This window comes from Tachyglossus aculeatus, chromosome 2 (assembly GCF_015852505.1).
Source record: "Tachyglossus aculeatus isolate mTacAcu1 chromosome 2, mTacAcu1.pri, whole genome shotgun sequence".
In the NCBI taxonomy this organism is placed as follows: domain Eukaryota; kingdom Metazoa; phylum Chordata; class Mammalia; order Monotremata; family Tachyglossidae; genus Tachyglossus; species Tachyglossus aculeatus.
In genome coordinates this window covers 85,146,036-85,170,519 of record NC_052067.1, presented here as the reverse complement: position 1 = coordinate 85,170,519, position 24,484 = coordinate 85,146,036, and the positions used below count along the sequence as shown (strand labels likewise).

At 43.8% G+C, this 24,484-nt stretch overlaps 1 protein-coding gene across 3 annotated transcripts in view; it reads right to left on the bottom strand.

The window, feature by feature from the left end:
- VNN1 (vanin 1) overlaps positions 1-20,028 on the bottom strand; it is a 30,498-nt gene extending 10,470 nt beyond the window's left edge. Inside the window, exons 1-5 of one of the 3 annotated variants that reach the window (XM_038767481.1) lie at positions 19,529-20,028; positions 13,359-13,578; positions 11,070-11,200; positions 5,300-5,492; positions 2,873-3,164 (exon numbers count right to left, since the gene is read on the bottom strand). In XM_038767481.1, coding sequence (XP_038623409.1) covers positions 2,873-3,164; positions 5,300-5,492; positions 11,070-11,200; positions 13,359-13,559 — 817 coding nt within the window. In that variant the 5' untranslated portion in view covers positions 13,560-13,578; positions 19,529-20,028. Of the gene's footprint in view, positions 1-2,872; positions 3,165-5,299; positions 5,560-11,069; positions 11,214-13,358; positions 13,579-19,528 lie in introns of those variants that run through there. The other 2 variants (XM_038767489.1, XM_038767498.1) reach the window with 2 other exon arrangements.
- Between the last annotated feature and the right edge of the window lie 4,456 nt (positions 20,029-24,484).

Below are 24,484 nucleotides of genomic sequence, written 5' to 3'. Positions count from 1 at the left end.
CATCAAGCTCTACTTTTATAAATTGCCCTCAACATGGAAAAACTTACATCTTATTAAGGAAGGAAAGTTAAACCTTCAGTAAATCAAAAAGCAGAGATTACCTAAGCAATGTCTATTTGCCTATTTTTTATGGTATCTGTTAAGAGCTTACTATGTACAATTGTACTAAGCACTGGGGTAGATACAAGATAATGAGGTTGGACACGGTCCCTATCCCACCCATAAAGGGCTTATAGTCTCAATCCCCAGTTTACAGATGAGGTAACTGAAGCTCAGAGAAGTTAAGTGACTTGCCTACGGTCATACAGCAAAAAACTGGTAGAACTGGAATTAGGAGCCAGGTCCTTCTGATGCCCAGACTTATGCTTTGTCCACTAGGCCATGCTGCCACCTATATTGCATTCAGTTGAGTAGGAGATGTTAAGGATACATGGATAGCAGAGAGGACAAGAAAGAAAGAGATATTTACTAACAAACTGTATTTACTAACAAGCTATGTTCAGCTATATCCCAGTTAAAACTCTGAATTGGTTCCACGAAAATAGAGTGCTTAATAGAATGTTTGCTTAGGACTCAAGAGAGTACTAAACAAAGTAGAGTTTCCTATAGGAAAAATGTAAAGCACATTCATGCATTTCCAAGGTCAAAAAAATTGACCCAAGCAATGTAAATAATAATGGTGATATTTGTTAAGCGCTTACTATGTGCTAAGTTCTGGGGTGGCTACAGGCAAATGGGGTTGGATACGGTTTCTGTTCCATGTGGGGTTCACAGTCTCAATCCCCATTTTACAGATGAGGTAACTGAGGCACAGAGAAGTAAAGTGACCTGCCCAAGGTCACACAGCAGACAAGTGGTGGAGCTGGGATTAGAACCCATGGTTTCTGACTCAAGGCCTGTGCTCTCTCCACTATGCCAAGCTGCTTCTCCTGTAATGTGTTTTTGAAGCAGTACAAAGAACACCATTATGGATAAATGATCAAATAGCAAATGAATCTGTACATTAAAGATCTTGAATTCAACATTTCCATGTGAACGTGTGCAAATTCTTAATTTTCAAAACATTAATTTGCACAACCATTTCAGCAAAAGGCACCCCATACTAATATACCAGAAATCTGCAGTTATCTATGCTAAAGAGGTGTGTTATGACCTATTGTTAAATTGAAAGGAAGTTTCCTCACTCTACTCAAATCAGCTAAAATATTTCAAAAGTTGAGGAGTGGAAGAAAGCTTATTATATCCAAGGTAAATTCTTCAGATTCATCTCCAAATGAGAGGTTTCTGTAAGAAATACTGGCATTAAAATTTAACCCTAACACTACTTTGAAAGAAAGCTAAGCGTGTTATAACAGGGTATCACTACGGTCAAGTTCACAAAACAGAAACTAAACCGAGGAGAACTATGACCTTTCATTCTGGAAAGGCCCAGGCTGAGAGGGGACGTGATGGAATTTTCCCAGAGCTTGAAGGTGGTTACCACAAGGAATTAATTATTGTAGTCCAGTTCCTACAGTGAGATGTAAAGGAAGGCATTTGTTCAAAGCAAATGAAAGAAAACATTTCTTTGCACAGTAGGTGGCATGGGGAGAATTACTACAACAAGTTGTGTAGACCCAAATTATCAGTTTGCTTGAGGGGTCTGGATAAATTGAATAATGAGTGATATATAATGGACTATGAAAGCGGAAATTAGGGATGTAAATGATACATGTCAAGGAGGGAAACTGTCACCCAGTTCTTCCCAAGTGTTCCATTACCACTGGCAGAGGCAGGATAATCAATCTATCAATCAATGGTCTTTTGTGAGTGCATAATAATAATAATTATGGTATTTGTTAAGTGCTTACTATGTGCCAAGTAGTGTTCTAAGTGCTAGGGTAGACACAAGGTAATCAGGTTGTCCCACATGGAGCTCACAGTTTTAATCCCCATTTTACACAGAGAAGTTAAGTGACGTGCCCGAAGTCACACAGCTGACAAGTGGCAGTGCCGGGATTAGAATCCATGACCTCTGACTCCCAAGCCCGGGCTCTTTCCACTGAGCCATGCTGCTTCTCAACATTGGAACATTGGCCTAACCCAGGAAGGGAATCGTTTAGATTTTTAGGTTCTTGTAACTCAAGATTTAAGATAAGACTGTATCAACTCCAAAATGGAATTTTCAGACTGCGATTTCAAAAATACTGTAACATAGTCTCTATATTTTTCAGTTTATTAACTGAAGACAAACAGGCTAGAAAAAAAGGCAAGTTTTGCCTGGAAAAAAGTAGGTAACAATTCCCCAAAATGTATTCCTTTTTTGAAGGCTAGATGTGTCTGGGGACAATATGAGAGTTGCATCCGCCTGTTAATACCCTTTTCCTGTTAATGCCTTTCCCCAGTCTTGTACCTTTCTGGAACCCTCATACTTCTGGTACCCTTATAGTACTTTTTTACCCTTCTGTACCCTTCATTCTTCAACCATTCTTCAACAAGCCACAGCGGATTGTAGAACGGTTTTTCTCATGAACAAGCATGTTGTAATCCATCAAGCAGGGTGGCTCAGTGGAAAGAGCATGGGTTTTGGAGTCAGAGGTCATGGGTTCAAATCCCGGCTCTGCCAATTGTCAGCTATGTGACTTTGGGCAAGTCACTTAACTTCTCAGTGCCTCAGTTACTTCATCTGTAAAATGGGGATTAAGAATGTGAGCCCCCCCCTTGGGACAACCTGATCACCTTGTAACCTCCCCAGTGTTTAGAACAGTGCTTTGCACATAGTAAGCACTTAATAAATGCCATTATTATTGTTATTATTATCAACTGCGGTAATGCTATACCATCACAACACCAAATCCATAAACTTCCATTTTTAAGACTGATGGTTAGTTACCTGTCATACGGTTACTGGTATTATGGGTATTGGAAGCCAGAAAATTGACTCCCATCCCCATTGCCCAAGCTGAGTGAAATTCCACCGCAGAAAAGAGTGGCAGGACATTCATCCAGGCTGTCGGGAACAGCACCGTGTCCACCTGAAATCTGCTCACCAGAGCCACTGCCGGGTCATGGAAGAGGACATCAAAGCAGGTAAAAAGGCCAAATTTTCCAAAAGATGTGTTGAACGTCACAAACTCTGGCTCCTTGGGAGTGTCAAACTGATCTTCGTTGAGAAAGAGGTGTTGCTGAGGGAATGAGGGAGAAAATTAAGAAAATGAACTGAATATATCACCCTATTAAGCACTTGGATGAGATCTACAATGACTTCTACATCTACTTTCCAAGTGCTTAGTACAGTGCTCTGCACACAAGTGCTCAATAAATATGATCGAATGAATGAATGAATGAATCTCCAATGAAAGAAAGGGTTTCTGTTATCATATCCAGATGGGGATATGGGGAAGCAGCATGGCTCAGGGGAAAGAGCCCGGGCTTTGGAGTCAGAGGTCAGGGGTTCAAATCCCGGCTCTGCCAATTGTCAGCTGTGTGACTTTAGGCAAGTCACTTCACTTCTCTGTGCCTCAGTTCCCTCATCTGTAAAATGGGGATTAAGACTGTGAGCCCCACGTGGGACAACCTGATCACCTTGTAACCTCCCCAGCGCTTAGAACAGTGCTTTGCACATAGTAAGTGCTTAATAAATGCCATTATTATTATTATTATTATTATTATTATTATTATGGGACAAGAGAAAGTATTTCTTTTTCTTGAAATAACCAGTTAATTAAGGTCAAAATGTGTTGCCTTTTTTCACCTGAATGATCTTCATAATTGGCCAATGTAGAAAAAAACCTTAGACACTCCTTGGGCTTAGGGATTGTCTCTTTTACCTCTATTATTCTCTCCCATGCTCCTAGTATAGTAGTGTTCAGCTATAGGAGATCCTTGATAAGTGCTATTGACTGATTGATACTTACAGGCCTCTCTCTCCCTGATGACTGCACAAATCCTCGCATTGTCTGTCGCTCACCATCACGGCTCCCAGGGCCTTCAGCGTCCCCTTTTAGCTGACTACCACCCTGCCCTCGGGATTCCACACAGGCTCTCTTCTGCAACACCAAGGGACCTACAATCCCCACCTGCTTTCCACTACCCCAGAGGACAGAGAAAAGCAACCACAGCCTGCCACTGCCTCCACAAAACCCTGGAAAGACTGGGGCAGCTGTTGCCTTAGAGGTCACCGTGGCCATGGTTGTGAAGGTGGACTCTGTGCCACATGGAGCCTGAAATTCTGCTCCTCTATTGACAGTATTCAATAGAGCTTTGCTTTTGTCTCTATGTTTTCTTAGTGTTCTTGTTTCATCTCTCCCTAAGTGTCTTTCACCTAGCCCTTCTTCCCTTTTTTATCTGTAGATAAAAACTTGTCATTCCCAAGCGCTTAGTACAGTGCTCTGCACACAGTAAGCGCTCAATAAGTACGATTGAATGAATGAATGAATAGATGGTGAGCTTCCCTATGGCTAGGGACCATTTTTAATTTCTTCAAGTGTTTCATTTTCCAGTGCTTAGTACTCTTCATCCAGTAAGGGTTTAACAACAATTATTTCTTCTGCTTTTACAACAGATCCATTTATAAGGTGACTTTGAGTTTTAGGGTGTCTGTCAAACAGGCTTTTTCATGGTAACTTTATGGTATAGAATTCAACGCTTTGAACTCCACAGCCCTGGGAATGGGCATTGTTCACACACCCAGGCTAGGTGCCTATTTCCATTATCTTGATGGTTCTTGTCCCAACTCTGGCCTTCTGCCACTGATTATTAGAGTTAATTAGTTAATCAATTACTGTTCTTATTAAGCACTTATTATGTGCTTATTACCTTGTACCTACCCCAGCACTTAGTACAGTGCCTGGCATATAGCAAGCACTTAACAAACACCATAAAACCACAACTATTGTTTATTCTATCACTCCAAACCGTGTGGAACTCACAAATGTACTAATATGTATATGGTTATGTTAAGGTAACTGTTACCCACTTACTATGTGCCAGGCACTGTACTAAACGCTGGAATAGGTACTGACTCAAAATAATAATAATAATAATGATGGCATTTGTAAAGTGCTTACTATGTGCCAGGAACTGTACAAAGCACTGGGGTGGTTACAAGCAAATTGGGTTGGACACAGTCCCTGTCCCACATGGGGCTCACAGTCTCAATCTCCATTTTACAGATGAGGTAACTGAGGCCCAGAGAAGTGAAGTGACTTGCCCAAGGTCACACAGCAGACAAGTGGCAGAGCCAGGATTAGAACCCTTCTGACTCCCGGGCCTGTGCTCTATTCATGATGCCATACTGCTTCCCAAAGTGATTCCTCACCTTGTGGTAACGTGCCACTAGCTTCCCATCTGCACCAAAGACCACGTTGGTGTTGTACTGGTATCGGCCGTCCCCGGGGCACTGGGAGTCAGTGGCGTTACACGGCTTCTTGTCTCCCATGTTGGCCACCACGTAGATGGAGTGGTTCTTGGCGAGGCAGCTCAGTCGTTCCTGCACTGGTGTGTGTCCAAATCTTATTCGTGGTGGTAGATGCATGAATAAGGCAGAGCGCAGTAGACAAAAAGACACACCATGGATTCCTCAAAGCAAATTTACTGGAGTTAAGAATCGAATGGAAATGGTATTCATTAAACACCCCCTGGCTGTAATAATGCAAGGAAGGGAGGCATTTATTGAGCACTAATTGTGTGCAGAACACTATTCTAAAAGCTTGGAAGAGTATAATCGAGTTGGTAGACAAGATCCCTGCCCACAAAGAATTTACAGTGTTCTCGAAAGGATGGTCAATGCAGTGATGTGGCCAGACGGTCTCTGTGGGGAGATAAGGGAGGGAACATTCCCGTGGCTCAGTGGAAAGAGCATGGGCTTGGGAGTTAGAGCTCATGGGTTCTAATCCCGGCTCCACCACTTGTCAGCTGTGTGACTTTGGGTAAATCACCTAACTTCTCTGAGCCTCAGTTCCCTCATCTGTAAAATGGGGATTAAGATCGTGAGCCCCACGTGGCACAACCTGAACATCTTGTATCCCCTGAGCGCTTAGAACAGTGCTTTGCACATAGTAAGTGGTTAACAAATGCCATTATTATTATTATTATTATTCCAAGGCAGTTGTACCCCAGTGGCAGATAAGATAAAATGGGAGGAAGAGAGAAGAAGGGAAGAGATTTTCTTTGGAAGGGGATGCATCCTGGGGAGGAGTAGCCCAGGTGGGTAGGGGTATTTGAAAAGGTGGGGTATATAGATCATCCTCAAATGAAGGGAGTGGGAGAGTTTAATGTTAGCAGTTCTTGGGAGGAGGAGGGAGGGTGTGTATCAGGCCACTCCTTAATAATGATGGCATTTATTAAGCGCTTACTATATGCAAAGCACTGTTCCCCTTCAAAAGTGGGCAGGTAGAAACCATGGCAGACATTGCCCATGGAGCTGCTGATCCCACTCAGTTGTACCTAGCAGAGTCAGCAGAGGGAGAGCAGAAATGGGAAGCAAAGTTTTCAACATTTTGTTTCACCTCAAGTAAATTCTTGGTGACTTCCCCTGCAGAGTGAGTATCTGTTCAGAGATTTTCCTTCATAGTGGTCAGGGAGGGATGGGGATCTCACTTACTGAGGAAAATATTGTCTGTCTCTCCCTTCTAGACTGTGAGCCCGTTGTTGGGTAGGGACCATCTCTATATGTTGCCAACTTGTACTTCCCAAGTGCTTAGTACAGTGCTCTGCACACAGTGAGTGCTCAATAAATACGATTGAATGAATTAATTAATTAATTAACCTAAAGTTCAAATCAAGTACTCAAAAACCCAATCCTTGCTCATCCCTAACAAATTCCCAGATCCACGGAATACATTAAATTGGAATGGGCCTCAATCACATGCCCCTAGAGTGGCCAGAGATTGGAAGGAGATGGAATTTGTTGTGAAAGGGGAGATGGTAATCCAAGTGGAATGGTAAATCTAGGCTTTTTTTATGATCAGCATAACTTCCTCATCACACATTTGAGATGCATTTCTCAGTGAAGGCCAGCACAACATTCATTCTTTCAGAAACACCCCATAAAAATTCTAGGTAAAGAACTAACAGAACTTAAATAAGTTTAAAGCAATTAGTCCATTGCTTGTTACGACACCAAATGAGGCGAAACTATTTTCAGAGGAGAAAGTCTCTTCAATTCTCCAATGAATCAGTACACTGTACTTTGCTGTCTCCTACTGGCAACAAATTAGGGAAACAATTTTGATTTCTGAATTGTGGGGTTTTCAATTCTTTTTGATTTTTGTTTTCTTTTTTTTTCCAAAAACTGACTCCTACAGTGTACAAGATTCTGTTGAAGCACTGCCCTCTCCCTACCCTACAATCTGTGAATCCTACGCTTCCCTTTTTTGCACTTTTCAAAAATAACAATGATGGTATTTGTTGAGACTCTGAGCCCCACGTGGGACAGGGACTGTGTCCCAACCCGATTTGCGTGTATCCACTCCATTCATTCATTCATTCATTCATTCAATTGTATTTATTGAGCGCTTACTCTGTGCACAGCACTGTACTAAACACTTGGGAAGTACAAGTTGGCAACATATAGAGACAGTCCCTACCCAACAACGGGCTCACAGTCTAGAAGGGGGAGACAAACAAAACAAAACATGTAGACAGTCGTCAAAACCATCAGAATAAATAGAATTATAGCTATATGCATATCATTACTTCTATGCACTTTATTATATTACATATAATATACACATATACATATATGCATATACATAGACATACACATATATACATGATTATATCCACATCCTATTACTTATATGCACATCCAGCAGTTAGTACAGTGCCTGGCCCATTGTAAGTGCTTAACAAATACCACAATAATTATTATTAAGCATTTACTATGAGCCAGGCACTGTACTGAGAACTGGGGTAGATAAAAAGTTGTCGGGTCAGACAAGTCCCTGTCCCACTTGGGGCTCTCAGTGTTAATCCCCATTTTACAGATAACGTAACTGAGGCATAGAGAAGTTAAATGACTTGTCCATGGTCACATAGCGGACAAGTGGCAGCACTGGGATTAAAAACTAGGTCCTCTAATTCCTAGGCCCATGCTCTTTCTATTTTGCCGTGGTGCTTCCCTTGGCAAACACTCATACCTATCTACCCTCCGACTGAAGCATAGACTCCTTCACCATCAGTCTAAGTCCTGCATTGACAGAGTGGAGAAGAGACAGCAGTAGCAACCAGAGCTGATATCAAGAAACACCAACTCCTGTGTGACTTAAATTGGGGTTCTGAGCATGGCATGCTCTTATCAACTACTCCTTCCCTGTTGCTGCTAATCATGGTCTTTTAGAAGCTCCCTTGGGCTGACCCCAGAGTTCACCAGAAAGGCTTAATTCCCCCCATAGCTTTCAAATGCCTTTGGGGAGTGCTCACTCTCTCATCGAAAACCTCAGCCTAATTAATGACATCAGTCACAGAACTGGGAGCATCTACAATCAACTAGCAGAGTCAGGTGGGTTGTATTGAAAGGAACATTTTTTGAAAAAGAATAATCTATTCCTAGAAGGAAGTTGTATTGTTTATGGTATTTGTTAAGTGCTTACTATGCGCCAGGCTCTGTACTAAGTGCTGGGGTAGATAAGAGCTAATTGGGTTGGACACGGTCAGAGTGGACACAGACCATGTCCCACTTGGGGCTCAGTCTTAATCCCGATTCTACAGAGGAGGAAACTTAGGCCCAGAGAAGCAAAGTGACTTGCTCAAGGTCACCCATCTGACACGAGGCTGAGTCAGGATTAGAACCCAGATCCTTCTGACTCTCGGGCCCGTGCTTTATCCATTAGGCCCCGCTGCTTTCCATTGTTATTTGAATTTTTGTTCTATCTGGTTTTCTTAATTTTCAATGGAAACCAACCTCATCATTTTATTCTGTGCATTGATGTAGGAATGGAATACACTAAATAGGTCCTCTAAACTGACTTTAGTACTGTCTTTACTTGGGTTGCACGTGGGAGATTTTCTACAGTAAAGCAGATTAAAGCCAGAAAGATGGAAAAACACTTAGGTAGTTCGGCCGTTACATACGTGGGTCATGATGGGTGACTGAGTTTTGTCAACGAAACAGAACTTCTTCCCCTCCCCATCCCCACGCCTTACCTCCTTCCCCTCCCCACAGCACCTGTATATATGTTTGTACAGATTTATTACTCTATTTGTTTTACTTGTACATATTTACTGTTCTATTTATTTTATTTTGTTAATATGTTTTGTTTTGTTGTCTGTCTCCCCCTTCTAGACTGTGAGCCCGCTGTTGGGTAGGGACCGTCTCTATACGTTGCCAACTTGTACTTCCCAAGCGCTTAGTACAGTGCTCTGCACACAGTAAGCGCTCAATAAATATGATTGAATGAATTAATGAATTAATGAATTAATGAATGAACTCTCAGATCGCTATTAGCATTTGAGCATTTCCTGTTCATGTAGGACTGAGGATTTCACTCAAAGCTATCTTAGGTTTATGACTATTTGGAAGGCTAGACTGAGGTCACATGCTTTGGTGTTGGAGACACAGTTGTGCTCTGATGAAATTTGACTGTGCAATCTAGTTGTGATATCCCAAGCGCTTAGTACAGTACTCTGCACACAGTAAGTGCTCAATAAATACGATTGATTGATTGATCTGAGGTGATTGAGGGCCTATAACCAGAAGCCAAGATGACACCTTTGGGAAGCAGCGTAGCCTAGTGGAAAGAGCAGGGCCTGGAGTAAGAGCACCTGGGTTCTAATCACAGCTCTGAAACTCGTTTGCTGTGTGACTTAGGGAAGTCACTTAACTTTTCTGGGCCTCAGTTACCTCATCAGTAAAATGGGAGTTAAGACTGTGAACTGTGTCCAATTTGGCAACCTTTTAGCTACCCCAGGGCTTAGTACATGCCTGGAACATGGAGAATGCTTAACGAATATTATTAAATTTTAAAAAAAGGTCCTCCATGCAACCTTTTTGATCAGTCATCTTTAGGGAGAAGGCAATGTCTCCTGGCAGTCAACCAAGGACGCCATGTGTGAGAAGGTCATCAAAGATTTCTGAGTTTCACCCAATTCATCTCCTAAATCATCCCATCTGGCCAAGAAGCATAAGCTCATCAATTTGCAGCTAATAGCATGGCACATCACCTGAATGTCATGCTTTCTCAGCATACTCAGTTTGTGAATAAATACTTTCAAGAAATATTTTCTCTTCCCCTCTTCATCCTACTTCTAAAACTAACACATGCTTTGACTTGGTTAAAAAAAAAGAGCGAGAGGGACAAAACCTGGGACTGAGATTGTATATTCAGACCCAACAACTCTACCTATTTTTTAATGGTACTTGTTAAGTGCTTATGTGCCAAGCACTGTACTAAGTTCTGGGGGTAGATACTAGATGATAATCAGGTTGGACTCAGTCCCTGTCTCATATGAAATCACAGTTTTAGGAGGAGGGAGATCAAATACTAAACTCCTATTTTAAAATGAGGAAACTGAAATAATAATAATAATAATATTAATAATGCTGGCATTTGTTAAGCGCTTACTATGTGCCAAGCACTGTTCTAAGCAGTGGGGGAAATACACAGTTTTAATCCCCATTTTACAGTTGAGGTTACTGAGGCAGAAAGAAGACTTGTCCAAGGTGACACAGCTGATAAGTGGAGGAGCCGGGATTAGAACCCACGACCTCTGACGCCCAAGCCCAGGCTCGTTCCGCTAAGCCAGGCTGGTTCCCATAAAGACAGAGAAGTTAAGTCATTTGCCCAAGGTCACAAAGCAGACAAATACCAAAGCTGGGATTAGACCCCAGGTCCTCTGACTTCTTCCCCTTCTAGACTGTGAGCCCGTTGTTGGGTAGGGACCATCTCTATACGTTGTCAACTTGTACTTCCCAAGTGCTTAGTACAGTACTCTGCACACAGTAAGTGCTCAATAAATATGATTGAATGAACAAATGAAAGAAGAGAGTCAACGATCAACACATAGCATCTATTATGGATTCTGTGAAACCAGAATAGCTACTCATAACTAAACTTGGGATGATCTATTTCAAATAGCACAGCTAATACCTGTTGGGGTCAGTGCACGGAATCCAATTGACCTGAGGGTCCGGGATGTCCTCCAGGTAGGGGTAGATGGTGTCCCTGGTGAAGGACCACCCATAGATGCCATCTTCTGGAGTCACAATGATATGAGCCCCCTGTTAAAATAAGCTGAATGTAAACAGTATCGAATCAACGATAGGAATGGACAGTCATTCAGGTAGCCTTGTAAAGAGCTAAGAGAGGTTCGGGGTCTCCCAGCTGGGTTACAATCTTTGGCAATCACCAGTTTCCCTGGGCCTGGACCATCTAATCACTTTCTTTGCTGTGGACAGGGAATGTGTCTACCAACTCTGTCACAGTGCGCTCTCCCAAGCACTTAATACAGTGCTCTACACATAGAAAGTACTCAATACACTGAGTGATCATTGATTGATTAAACAATCCCAAGCAAGAAGATGAAAAGGCCACCTCATCCCTTCTTTACCTTCCCCTTTCTTTTTCTCTTCAATTTTCAAAAAAAAAAAAAAAAAAAAAAAACAAATCCCTAAAAGGCCACTCTTCTTTTTCTTTACACCAAGAGTGCACAGGAAGTTGTCCATGTTGAAAATATCAGTAGGTTTGGGTTTTTTTTTTTTGAGAAATGGTATTTGTTAAGCGCTTACTACGGGCTAGGCAGTGTTCTAAGTGCTCGGGTCCATACAAAGTAATCAAGTTGGACACAGTCTGTGTGTCACATAGGGCTTACAGTCTTAATCCCCATTTTACAGATGAGGTAACTGAGGCACATAGAAGTGAAGTGACTTTCTCAGTTCACACGGCAGGCAAGTGACAGAGCCGAAATTAGAACTCAGGTCCTTCTGACTCCCAGCCCTGTGTTCTAAACACTAGGCTATGCTACTTCTCTAGGTTCAAGAAGAGTTTAGACAAATTGAAGAGTGAGGAGCTCATAATAGATTCAAAGAAACAGTGTGAGAAGCAGGAGAGAAACAGCATGGTCTAGTGGGAAGAGCATGGGCTTGGAAGTCAGAGGACCTGGGTTCTAATCTTCACTCTGTCACTTGTCAGCTGTGTGACCTTGGGCAAGTCACTTAACTTTTCTGTGCCTCAGTTATCTCATCTGTAAAATGGGGATAAAATATCTGTTCTCCCTCCCACTTAGACTGAGAGCCCCATGAGGGACAGGAACTTTTTCCAATTTTCTCTTATTGCATCAATCCCAACATCTTTGTATCTCAGTGCTTTGTATATATTAACCCCTTAACAAATACCTTAGTTATTAAGGACAGTTAGAGCCCAAGCTGGTCCATCCCTAACCATAAGGAAAAATGTCCAGGAGGGCAGCCATCACATGGTTCCTCCAAGCTTTCTGTTTCCAGTCAGACTAAACAGGACTGGGTGGACCATTGGTGTGACCCAGGAAAAGCACTATTTCTGGTCTTGTTTTTTTTCTATCTTCTTTGACCTCTCTCCTCTTCCTTCTCCCTCTCTCTCCCCATCAGCCACCTTTTAGTACCTCCACTTTCCCTCATAACCCGTACCAGACCTCCCACCATGCTTCTGTCTTCCTGTAGTAACTGCTCAGTCCTTCCCCAGATGGAACAAATTCTTTCTGCCCACCCATAACCTTTCCTCCAAATCCAAACTGCCCTCCCCAGCCCCAGACACAGAGCCTGCAAAGCAATATCCTGCCACCGCCCACCTCTTGTTCAACAAGAAGAGTAGAAACAACAGTCCCTCAGTTCCCATAAACATAGTCTGGCTATGGCTACTGGTTATTTTTCTGCTTTCTGGCTCTTTCAAATCCCCTGGGACATTAGACGTTTCTTCTTCTGGAAGCTTTAAAGGATTCTTTACAAAACTCCTCTCAATATACCCAGAATACAGAGGGCTAAAACTTCCCTCTGTGCCAGCCTCAGACTTTGAGGCTGTAAGCATGTACTAGTGGAAAGAACACAGGCCTGGAAGCCAGAGGGTCTGGATTCTAATTTTGGCTCTACCACTTGCCTGCTGTAAGACCTTGGGCAAGCCACATAACCGCTCTGTGCCTCAGTTTCCCCATATGTCCAGTGAAGGTTCAATACCTGTTCTCCATCCCTCTTAGGCTGTGAGCCCCATTAGGGACAGGGACTGTATGCGTCCCAGGGCTTAGTACAGTGCTTGGCACATAGTAAGCCCTTAACAAATACCACAGTAATAATAATAATAATAATTTAAAACAGAAGACCTCTCCCCAAAAAGAACCCCAGAAGAAAATCACAGTCCTAATCCTCTGCTCGTTGAAAAGAAGATCCCCGCCCTGCAAAGCGATACTACCTGTTCAGCTGCCGACATGATAGCTCTCTCCAAAACAACAATGTTTTGGTTCATCAAACTTAAGGCATCTTCATAGGAAACAGGTGTGGAGGTTCTAATGGGCAATATCACAGAGTGCTCGTACACGGCCGCGGTAAACTTCTCCAGAGCACTGGTCTGAAGGACACAGAGCGTCAAGATTTCCACGTAAGCTTTCCACATGGCTGAAATCCAGTGATCACTGAAACAAAATAAAGAATCCTGGCATATTTACAGAAGGAAAAAAATCCCATTTCAGACAAAGCACAGAGCTATTAGTAGATCCCACTGTGAGCCTAAGGGTAAAATTAGGCAGGCCCTTAGTGCACCACAAGTTACGATTACTCACATGATTCAAAGAGCTCCCAGGAGAGTGGCTCCCAAGAGGCTGGCACAGGAAATGGGAGTTTGTTAGGGAGGTTTTGCAATGTACTCCTGTGCCAAGTACTCTAGATTTTTGTTTTGTTTTTTTAAAAATTGCCTTTCCCTAGTTATTCATTAACCTTAAAGATGCTTAGCCAATGGTGAAGGCTTGACAAATCCCCTCCGGTCATGTGAAATCACACTGGGCAATCCCAGTTGGCATGGAATGAGTTGCTCTAAAATTATTATTCTCCCTCAAATTGCTCCTTCATTTCTCCTGCACAGAAGCTGCCTGTAATACCCAAGGTTTGGGAGGAGGCAGCTGGTCTCCAGAATACAGACAAGGAAATCATCTTCCACAGTGGAAATGTGCTATTCTAAGCAGTTCTACGGTACCGCTCCATGGGGCTGTTAGGGAAATGACCTAAATCTCTGCCCCTGCTCTCTCTCCCTCCATTCAGGCTCGTGTCTCCTCCTGCCTTCAGGGCATCTCCATCTGGATATCTGCCCGCCATCTGAAACTCAATATGTCCAAGACTGAACTTCTTATCTTCCCTCCCAAACCCTGCCCTCTCCTTGACTTTCCCATCACTGTAGACAGCACTACCATCCTTCCCGTCTCACAAGCCCACAACCTTGGTGTCATCCTCGACTCTGCTCTCTCGTTCACCCCACACATCCAATCCGTCACCAAAAACTGCCGGTCTCACCTCCGCAACATCGCCAAGATCCACTCTTTCCTCTCCATCCAAACCGCTACCCTGCTGGTTCAATCTCTCATCCTATCCTGACTGGATTATTGCATCAGCCTCCTCTCTGATCTCCCGTCCTCCTGTCTCTCTCAACTTCAATCTATACTACATGCTGCTACCCGGATCATCTTTGTGCAGAAACACTCTGGGCATGTTACTCCCCTCCTCAAAAATCTCCAGTGACTACCAATCAACCTACGCATCAGGCAAAAACTCCTCACTCTCAGCTTCAAGACTCTCCATCACTTCGCCCCCTCCTACCTCACCTCCCTTCTTTCCTTCTACAGTCCAGCCTGCACCCTCTGCTCCTCTGCCACTAACCTCCTCACTGTGCCTTGTTCTCACCTGCCCCACCGTCGACCCCCGGCCCACATCCTCCCCCTGGCCTGGAATGCCCTTCCTCCCCACATCCGCCTAGTTAGCTCTCTTCCTCCCTTCAAAGCCCTACTGAGAGCTCACCTCCTCCAGGAGGCCTTCCCAGACTAAGCCCCCTCCTTCCTCTCCCCCTCCCCATCACCCCACCCTACCTCCTTCCCTTTCCCACAGCACCTGTATATATATTTGTACAGATTTATTACTCTATTTTACTTGTACATATGTACATATTCTATTTCTTTCATTTTGTTAATATGTTTTGTTTTGTTGTCTGTCTCCCCCTTCTAGACTGTGAGCCCGCTGTTGGGTAGGGACCATCTCTATATGTTGCCAACTTGTACTTCCCAAGAGCTTAGTACAGTGCTCTGTACACAGTAAGCGCTCAAAAAATACGATTGAATGAATAAAATGAACAAAATGAGGTTCTGCCAGACTTTGAGGCTTGGATGCAGGTTTACACTTGTCCTTAATGCAAGGAAATGTTAGGGGATGGGCTTCCTCTGAGAGGAGGGAATGGGTGGGAACTATTGCGATCTAGAGCACTTCAGGTGCAGGCTGTGTGCGTCTCTCTTTTCCACCTTGGGCATTCATTCATTCATTCCATTGCATTTACTGAGCACTTGCTGTGTGCTCTGCATTGTATTAAGTGCTTGGAAGAGCGCATAGCAGTCAGTCCAGCCCTTGCTGGGGTAGGATGCTGTGATAGACACTCAGGGAATACTAGGCTTTTTCTGAGTGTAAGCTGAGGGTCTCTTCAGAATGGAACTGATATTGGCATTGCAAATTTTAGGTGGGCTGGAACTACAACTCCAATGGGACCTACTCTTCATTCATTCATTCAATCAATCATATTTATTGAGCGCTTACTGTGAGAGTACTTGGGAGAGTACAATACAGCAACAAACAAGACACATTCCCTGCCCACAACGAACTCACAGTCTAGATGGGGAGACAGACATTAATATGCATGAATAAATAAATAAACTACAGATATATACATAGGTGCTGTGGGGATGGGAGGGAGGATGAATGAAGGGAGCAAGTCAGGGCAACACAGAAGGGAGTGGGAGAAGAGAAGAGGAGGGCTTAGTCAGGGAAGGCTTCTTGGAGGAGATGTGCCTTCAATAAGACTTTGAAGTGGGGGCGAGCAATTATCTGTCTGATGAGGTGGGAGGGTGTTCTAGGGATGAGGTAAGATGTGGGTGAGAAGTCCTTGGCAAGATAATCAAGACCGAGGTACGGTGAGAAGATTAGCATTAGAGGAGTAAAGTGCATGAGCTAGGTTTTAGTAGGAGAGTCGGGAGCGGAGGTAGAAAGGGGCAAAGGTGATTGAGTGCTTTAAAGCCAAAGGTGAGGAGTTTTTCAAAATGGTGGTAGTGTCTATTAGTCCCCTTTCCTCTCTCCCAAAATATGGGCCCCACCTCTCTGTCCTGGGACTTGGTGGCAAGAGCCTCAGTGGAGAAAGCCTGGATGCTTAAAATAAAACTACCAGGCATGACCATAACTCGCCCTGTCTTCAAAGCCATTTCAAAACCCCATCTCCTCCAGGATCCTAATCAATGTCTCCTCTCTCCATCTTCTTTCCTTTCTTTACTGGCACTAGTTAAATGCCTACTATAACAACAATAATGATAATGGTACTTGTTAAGCACTTACTATGTGCCAGACACTGTACTGAGCGCTGGGGTGGATAGAAGAAAATCAGGTTGGACACAGTCCCTATAGTGCGTAGGGCTCAAAGTCTTAATCCCAATTTACAGATGAGGTAACTGAGGTACAGAGAAGTGAAATGATTTGCCCAAGGCCACACGGCAGACAGTGGTGAAGCTGGGATTAGAACCCATGACCTTCTAACTCCCAGGCCCATGCTTTACCCATTATGCTATATGCCAAGCACTGTAGTAAGCACTGGGGTAGATACAAGCTAATCAGATCAGACACGGTCCCTGTCCCTCATCGGGCTTGTAGTCTCAGTAAGAAAATTCATTCAATCGTATTTATTGAGCACTTACTGTGTGCACAGCACTGTACTAAGCACTCGGGAAGTACAAGTCAGCAATATATAGATGGTTCCCACCCAACAATGGGCTCACAGTCTAGAAGGGGGAGACAGACAACAAAACAAAACAGGTGATGCATTCTCGGGCCCTCCAGGAACTTCAAGCCAGATGGTGCCCAGGAGGGAAGGCCAGTAACAAGTATCCACACACCTAGGAGGGCCCAGAACGGGGATGGGCTGCAGGGGAGAAGGGGAAGGGAAGGAACAGGATGAGAGACTACACTGTAGCTCCCACTAGACTGTAAGCTCATTATGGGCAGAGAGTGTGTTGGCTAATTGTGTTGTGTTGCACTCTCCCTAGTGCTTAGTACAGTGCTCTGCACATAGTAAGCACTCAATAAATACCATTGATTGATTGAATGATAACAGTCCTAGGCAAGGGCCAATTAACCAATCGACCAATTACATTTCTTCTGGTTCTCCTCTCATCACTTGAGTGCTTCTGAATGCATGTCGGGACCCTTTTCCGGGAGAGGCAGACTGTGAGCCTGTTGTTGGTTAGGGACCGTCTCTATATGTTGCCGATTTGCACTTCCCGTGTGCTTAGTATAGTGCTCTGCACATAGTAAGTGCTCAATAAATACCATTGATTGATTGAATGATAAGAGTCCTAGGCAAAGGCCTGGATCAGCCAATTACATTTCTTCCGGTTCTCCTCCCATCACTTGAGTCCTTCTGAATGTGTCGGGACCCTTTTCCCGGAGAGGCAGACTGTGAGCCTGTTGTTGGGTAGGGACCGTCTCTATATGTTGCTGACTTGCACTTCCCAAGCGCTTATTATAGTGCTCTGCGCACAGTAAGCTCTCAATAAATACGATTAAATGAATGAATGAAAGGTAAAGTGAAGCCTTTCTCTTCTCTCTATCTCTCTCCAGGTTGTTAAAGGGGCCCCAGGCAGAGTAGGGCCGGAGCAAACTAGGGGCAGGAAGCTGTAGAGCTGGTTCTATAACCCAGAGTTCACTACTGTTGGCCCTTCTCAACATGACTGGCTAATCAATCAATAGTATTTACTGAGCACCTACTGTATGCAGAGCATTCTTTTAAGCATTAGTAGAAATAATAATTGTAGTATTCATTAAGCACTTATTATACATTGAGCCCCTTCCTTCCTCTCCCCCTCGTCCCCCTCTCCGTCCCCCCATCTTACCTCCTTCCCTTCCCCACAGCACCTGTATATATGTATATATGTTTGTACATATTTATTACTCTATTTATTTATTTATTTTACTTGTACATATCTATTCTATTTATTTTATTTTGTTAGTATGTTTGGTTTGGTTCTCTGTCTCCCCCTTCTAGACTGTGAGCCCACTGTTGGGTAGGGACTGTCTCTACATGTTGCCAACTTGTACTTCCCAAGAGCTTAGTGCAGTGCTCTGCACACAGTAAGCACTCAATAAATACGATTGATTGATTGATTGCTTGATGTGTCAGGCACTGTTTTAAAGACTGGTGTGGATACAAGCAAATCAGGTTGGACACAGTCCTCTTCCCCGGTGGGGCTCACAGTCTTAATCCCCATTTTATAGATGAGGTAACTGGGGCAGAGAGAAGTGAAGTGACTTGCACAAGGATACACAGCAAACAAGTGGTGGAGCTAGGATTAGAACCCATGACTATCTGACCCCCCCGGGCCTGTGCTCTACCCATGACATCATGCTGCTTCTCCGGTTGAGTAGCAGTGTGTCCTAGTGGAAAGAGCACCGACCTGGAAGTTAAGGATCCTGGGTTCTAATCCCGACTCCGCCACTCCCGCTGAACGATCGCGGGCAAGTCATTTCACTTCTCTATGCCTCAGTTACCTCATCTGTAAAATGGAGATTAAGACTGTGAGCCCTATGTGGCACACGGACTGGGTCCAACCTGATTATTTTTTTTATCTACTTAGTACATTGCCTGGAACAAAGGTAATCAGTTAACAAATACCATTAAAAAAACAAACAAACAAGGTGGAGAATGGAGCAGTCATGCTATATTTGATTAGAAGAACAGAATGCCTGTTTTCAAACTGGTGCTATGGAATACGTCTACCAACTCTGTTGTATTGTACTCTCCAAAGTGCTTAGTACAGTGCTCAGTAAATACCACGGACTGATAGATAGACCTCTAGGTTTGTGCCTAGATATTTGCATGCCTCTATCTCTATTTCAGGGTTTGTGGATATGTCTCTGTCTTTGTTTCTTCCTTTCTGTCTGAATTTATTTTATTATTTCTGTGTATCTTTTATCTCTCTGACTTTGTTTCCATGTGTCACTACGTCCCAGTGGTCTGAATCTGTCACATTCTGTGAATATCCAGCGTAGGTAGAATAATGCAGTAAGGTTGGGATCCCTGTGTGACTGGTAGATAATGTCCTTGTATATTGGGGTGTGTGTGTTTGTGATTGAGGTAAATTGAGTATTGTCAGTCTGTATGTGGGTGTGTACGGCTCCCTATACAGATGTGTGTACCAGTGTTTTCTCTAGGTGTATTTGTCTAAGTATAGTTCCTATGTGGGTAAGTCTGTATGAGCTTCCTCTGTGCGGGTAGGTATATGTGCTCTCTCAATTTGTGTGTGCTTGTTCATGCATCTCATCTGCATTTGCAGGCAAATTCAGTCTTACCTTTAGGCGCCTTCTGAGCCAGAGGATTATTTTATGAGTCTTGGCTTGTCCGTCTCTCTGACCATCTCCGGCCTCTTCTCTCTATCTCCAGCTAGATGTCCACCTGGGCACCAGAGGCTTCCAGAGCTGCTGCCTGTTACCTGGGTCTTTTAAGCTGCCTGCTGAGAGATTTTGCTACTCTCTGTTTCCCTCCTTTCCTCTGTGTGTTTATGTTTCAACTCTTCTGACTTTTCCTTCAACAGTGTCCTGTTTCATTACTCAGAGACTGAGCTCTGCCATGTGACTCATGTAATTCTACCCCTCCATTATCTAGCTGCAAACTTTGGCCTTTTGCTACTTTTTTAGAGACAGGGAGGAGCCTCCACCTATGAAAAAGCTGAGAAGGACTGAAGGGCTGATACGGTGAGGTGGAGGTCTGCACGTTTTAAGGGAATCTTTTAGCTAAGTAACGGAGAAAAAAATGTGCCTGACTAATGCTAGCTGAACACTAAAGAATAACAGCAGACAGGGCCACTTGAGGGAGGGAACTGGGTGGCCGAGATGTTTCTGAGAGTCAGGGTCACTCATCCTGTGGGAATGATGGGGTGCCCACACTGGAAACATCACTCAGATATGAGACCCCTTTCTGAGAGAAGCATGTTGGCATGGATTTGGGAGTCAGGAGAGGTGGGTTTGCCTGCCATATGACCTTCTCTGCCTCAGATTCCACACCTGAAAAATGGATATTCAAAACCTGTTCTCCCCTCCTACCTAAACTGTGAACCCCTTGTGGGACAGGGACTGTCTGTCCTTATTATCTTGTACCTACCTACCAAGTATAGTGCTTGGTAAATATGACAATTATTATTATTCTTATTTTGGATAGAAAAGTAAACTTTTCTAACTCACCAGGAGGCTGGTGACAGATGTATTTTTCTATTACCAGCTTGTCTACACTTCTAAGGTTCTGACTCTCCTTTTGGTCTGTGCTACTTTCCTTTTCCTCGTGTGACTATCTTTCTTTTCCTGCTTCTTTTTTTATATCTCTGTATCCACCCGTCTCTCTCTCTTTCCACCATTCATTTCAGCATGTCTTCAGAATTAGTATATTTGGGTTTTCTATTACTGTCCTTGGGGGGCAGGCAACTTGAAGAATTTGACAGCCAGATAGATTATGCAACGAAGTATTTTCTCTCTGCTCTCTCTCTCTCTCCCCCAGGCCCAGAGTCCCACCATCTCTGCCTTCCCAGCTGGATTGTTCACTCTGCCATTCTGCTGGATTGTTACCACCATCATCAATGGTATTAATTGAGCACTTGCTGTGTGCAAAGCACTGTACTGTGCGCTTGAAGAATACGATGCAACCGAGTTGATAGACATATTCCCTATCCATTAACCTACAGTCTAGAGGATCCCTGCTTTATGGGAAGCAGCATGGCTTGGTGGATAGAGCATGGACCTGGAAGTTGGAAGGCCATGAGTTCTAATCCTGACTCTGCCACTTGTATGCTGTGTGACCTTGGGCAAGTAACTTCACTTTTTGGGGCCTCAGTTCCTTCACTTGTGAAGACCCACATGGGACAGGTACTGTGTCCAACTCCATTTGCTTGTATCCACCCAAGTGCTTAGTAGTGCCTGGAACTTAGTTAGTGCTTAACAAATGCCATAATTATTATTATTATGCAGTTCCTGAATTTTCTGAGTTTGCCCAAGTTACCTGGCTCAAAATCACCTCCATTCTCTACTGACAGAGTCGGTTTAATCAGATGGGTCAAATGGGAGGTGGCCCAGAGAGAAATCAATAAGCACAGGACCAGGAAGGAAAGAAGTTCGGGTTCAGTTGGGAAGATCGAGGAAGTTTCAATCATATTTACTGAGCACTTACTGTGTGCAGAGCACTGTACTAAGCACTTGGGAAGTACAAGTCGGCAACATATAGAGACGGTCCCTACCCAACAACAGGCTCACAGTCTAGAAGGGGGAGACAGACAACAAAACAAAACATATTAACAAAATAAAATAAACAGCAGCAGTAGGGGCAAGGGCAGACCCCTCGAAAGTCACAGAAAGACAGAGGGGGTGGCCCTGGGCCGGGGGCTGGGAGCCAGCCGGTTGGACCTTATTGCTGGGGACATCTCAACCGCAACTGCTCGATTTCTTTCTGGCCTGACACAGGCCTTCCTGTAGGCTCCCTCACAGAATGTCTTATGTGGACGGCACTCAAAATCCATCAGGCAGCGGTTCGGAGGGTTGAGCATGGCGCATTTCATGTTCACCACCGGACAGTTCCCCCTTTTTACCACATCTTGGTCCAGGCCTTTCTTTGTCTCTGATGCCCAGCCAAACCGTGACCCTAGGCTCCAGCCCAGCCTTGACTTTGTGAGAGTCAGTGGTTCCCTGAGGACCGTTGCACTTCAGGCCACAGAGAGCGTAGCAGCATTTCTGCATTCCGGCACATTCTTGGTCCCCCTCACACTGGTTCGGCTCAGCTTGGATGCAGCGAACGTTGTCGGGAGGGAAGCTTCCCGGTTTTGGGTTTACTTCCCACCATTTCACAAGAAGAGTTTCAGGCACTGCTGACACAGGCTGTTGAAGTCAACTTTCTCCACTCTGCCTTCTCAGTCCAGCACGTCTAATAAGCAGGAAGCAGCCTGCCCTGGGATCAGGGGAGCGGTAACCTGTTTCCCTAGGACAACCAATCTGCCACTCAGTGGAATTTATTAAGTGCTTACTGTGCACAGAGCATTGTTCTCAGAGCTTAGGAGAGCACAATATAACGGAGTTGGTAGACACGTTCCCTGCTCACAACAAGTTTTCAGTCTTGAGGGGACACGGCTGAAAGACTTCGGATTTCAGGAAACCTCCTTGGGATTTCCCAGTTTGTAGGATTGTTCTTTAAACTCATTCCTGGGAGGATGTCCTGATTTGAACCCAGAAGCAGAGCCTGGAGTCTGAGTAACCTACCTGGAGTCACATACCACATCATCCCTGTTCTCAGCAACAAAAGGAGAAACTGAGTCCCACATTCTTGGCTGTAAGCTCATTCTGGGCAAGGAACATAGCTACCAGCTCTGTTATACTGTACTCTCCCAAGTGCTTGGTGCAGTACTCTGCCCACAGTAAGCGCTCAATAAATACCACTGATTGACTGATTACAGGAAATAGCGTGGTTTAGTGGAAAGAGCAAGGGCTGAGAATCAGAGGAGCTGCATTCTAATTCTGGATCCACCACTTGTCTGCTGTTTGACCTTGGGCAACTCACTTAACTTTTCTGTGCCTCGGTTTTCTCAACTATAAAATGAGAATTCAATACCTGTTCTCCCTCCTATTTTGACTGCGAACCCCGTGTGGGAGAGGGACTGGGTCCGACCTGATAAACTTGTATTTATTACAGCGCTGAAAACAGTTTTTGTTACATAGTAAGTGCTTAACAAATACCATGATTATTTATTATTTGTGCACAGTTAACAGGTTAATGAGTCAGCATTAGCTCTCACACCTTCAAACATATTGTGGGGATGGTGTGTAAGGAGATAGCATCTCTCCCCTCCAGGGACTTAGGCTTCAAGTGAAATTATTCAGTCCCTGTATGAGTGGAGTGGGTCATGGAGGCCCTGATTTCTTCTTCTATTCCCTCTGCAATGCCCTTGTACTTAGATTTGCACCCTTTATTCATCCTACCCTCAGCCCCACAGCACTTATGTACATACCCATAATTTGTTTCTTTTTATCAATGTTTGTCTTTCCCTCTAAATTGTAAACTAGTTGTGGACAGGGAATATATCTACCAATTCTTCTATCTTGTACTCTCCCAAGCACTTAGTACAATGCTCTGCACATAATAAACACTCAATAAATATGATTGATGGATTGATTGATTGACTACTAGTATCACTTCAATTTTTGTTCTCATTGGCAACCAGGGAGCAACGAGGACCTCGAAAAATCCTGAGTTACACTGTTCATCCTAGAATCATGGTGGAATTTCAAGTCTTTAAAAATCTGTTTTCTGTGTGAAAATTTGGAGAGCTGGAGGGTGAGAAGGAGGGAGGAAGGAGAAGGGAGGAAGAAGGGAAAAAATAAGGAATAAGGAAGGGGAGGAGAGAAGAAAGAGGAGGGAGAAAGGAGGACAGAGGAGGGAGAGAAGATGAGGGAAGTAGGAAGGGGGAAAAAGGAGGAGGGGGAGGGAAAAAGATAAAGGAAGAGGGAAGTGGGAGGAAGGAGAAAGAAGGTAGGAGAGAGGAGGGAAGAGGAAAGAGGCAGGAAGTTCGGAAGGAGGAGGGAGAAGGGGGAAGAAGGAAAAAGGAGGGAAGAGGAAGGAGGGAAGAGGGATGAGAGAGGAAGGAAAGGAAGAAGAAGTGATAAACATTAACATTTGGACAGGATGTGACTAGAGCAAAGTGATCTTTTCATGGTGGCAGGACAACAGCATGGACTTTCACTAGGAATCAGGATGGAAAAGAGAACATGAGAGGAAATGAGGAAATGAGTTCCGCTGCTTGAACTGAGCATGACTTTTATTCTTCAAGCCTAGGGTTATACCAGAATTGGACCTTTAGAGAACAAAACCTTTGTGTTCTCTTTTTACTTAGATATTTATTTATTATTTATTTATTTATCTATTTAGATATCATCATTCCCATCCCCATGCTGTTTAGCTCTCTAATTTCTATTTAATCGATTCTCTGGCATCAAATAGGTTGAGGCATTTTAATGGGTTGATAATTTATTAAAATATCTTCTCTATTAAAATATACTCTTACAAATGGAAAACAAGGATATAAAAAAGGAATATTGAACTGATTAATATTTTCCTCCTAACCACGGCAAATGTGTGTTCCACATCAATGGTAAATATATTTGTCTTGTGCAGGAAACTCTGAATGACTGATAAAACAAATATTTGACCCTAACAGCTGACATCCCATCACCATAGGTCCAAGGCATGCACTGAAAATGGAGAATGGGGAATCATGG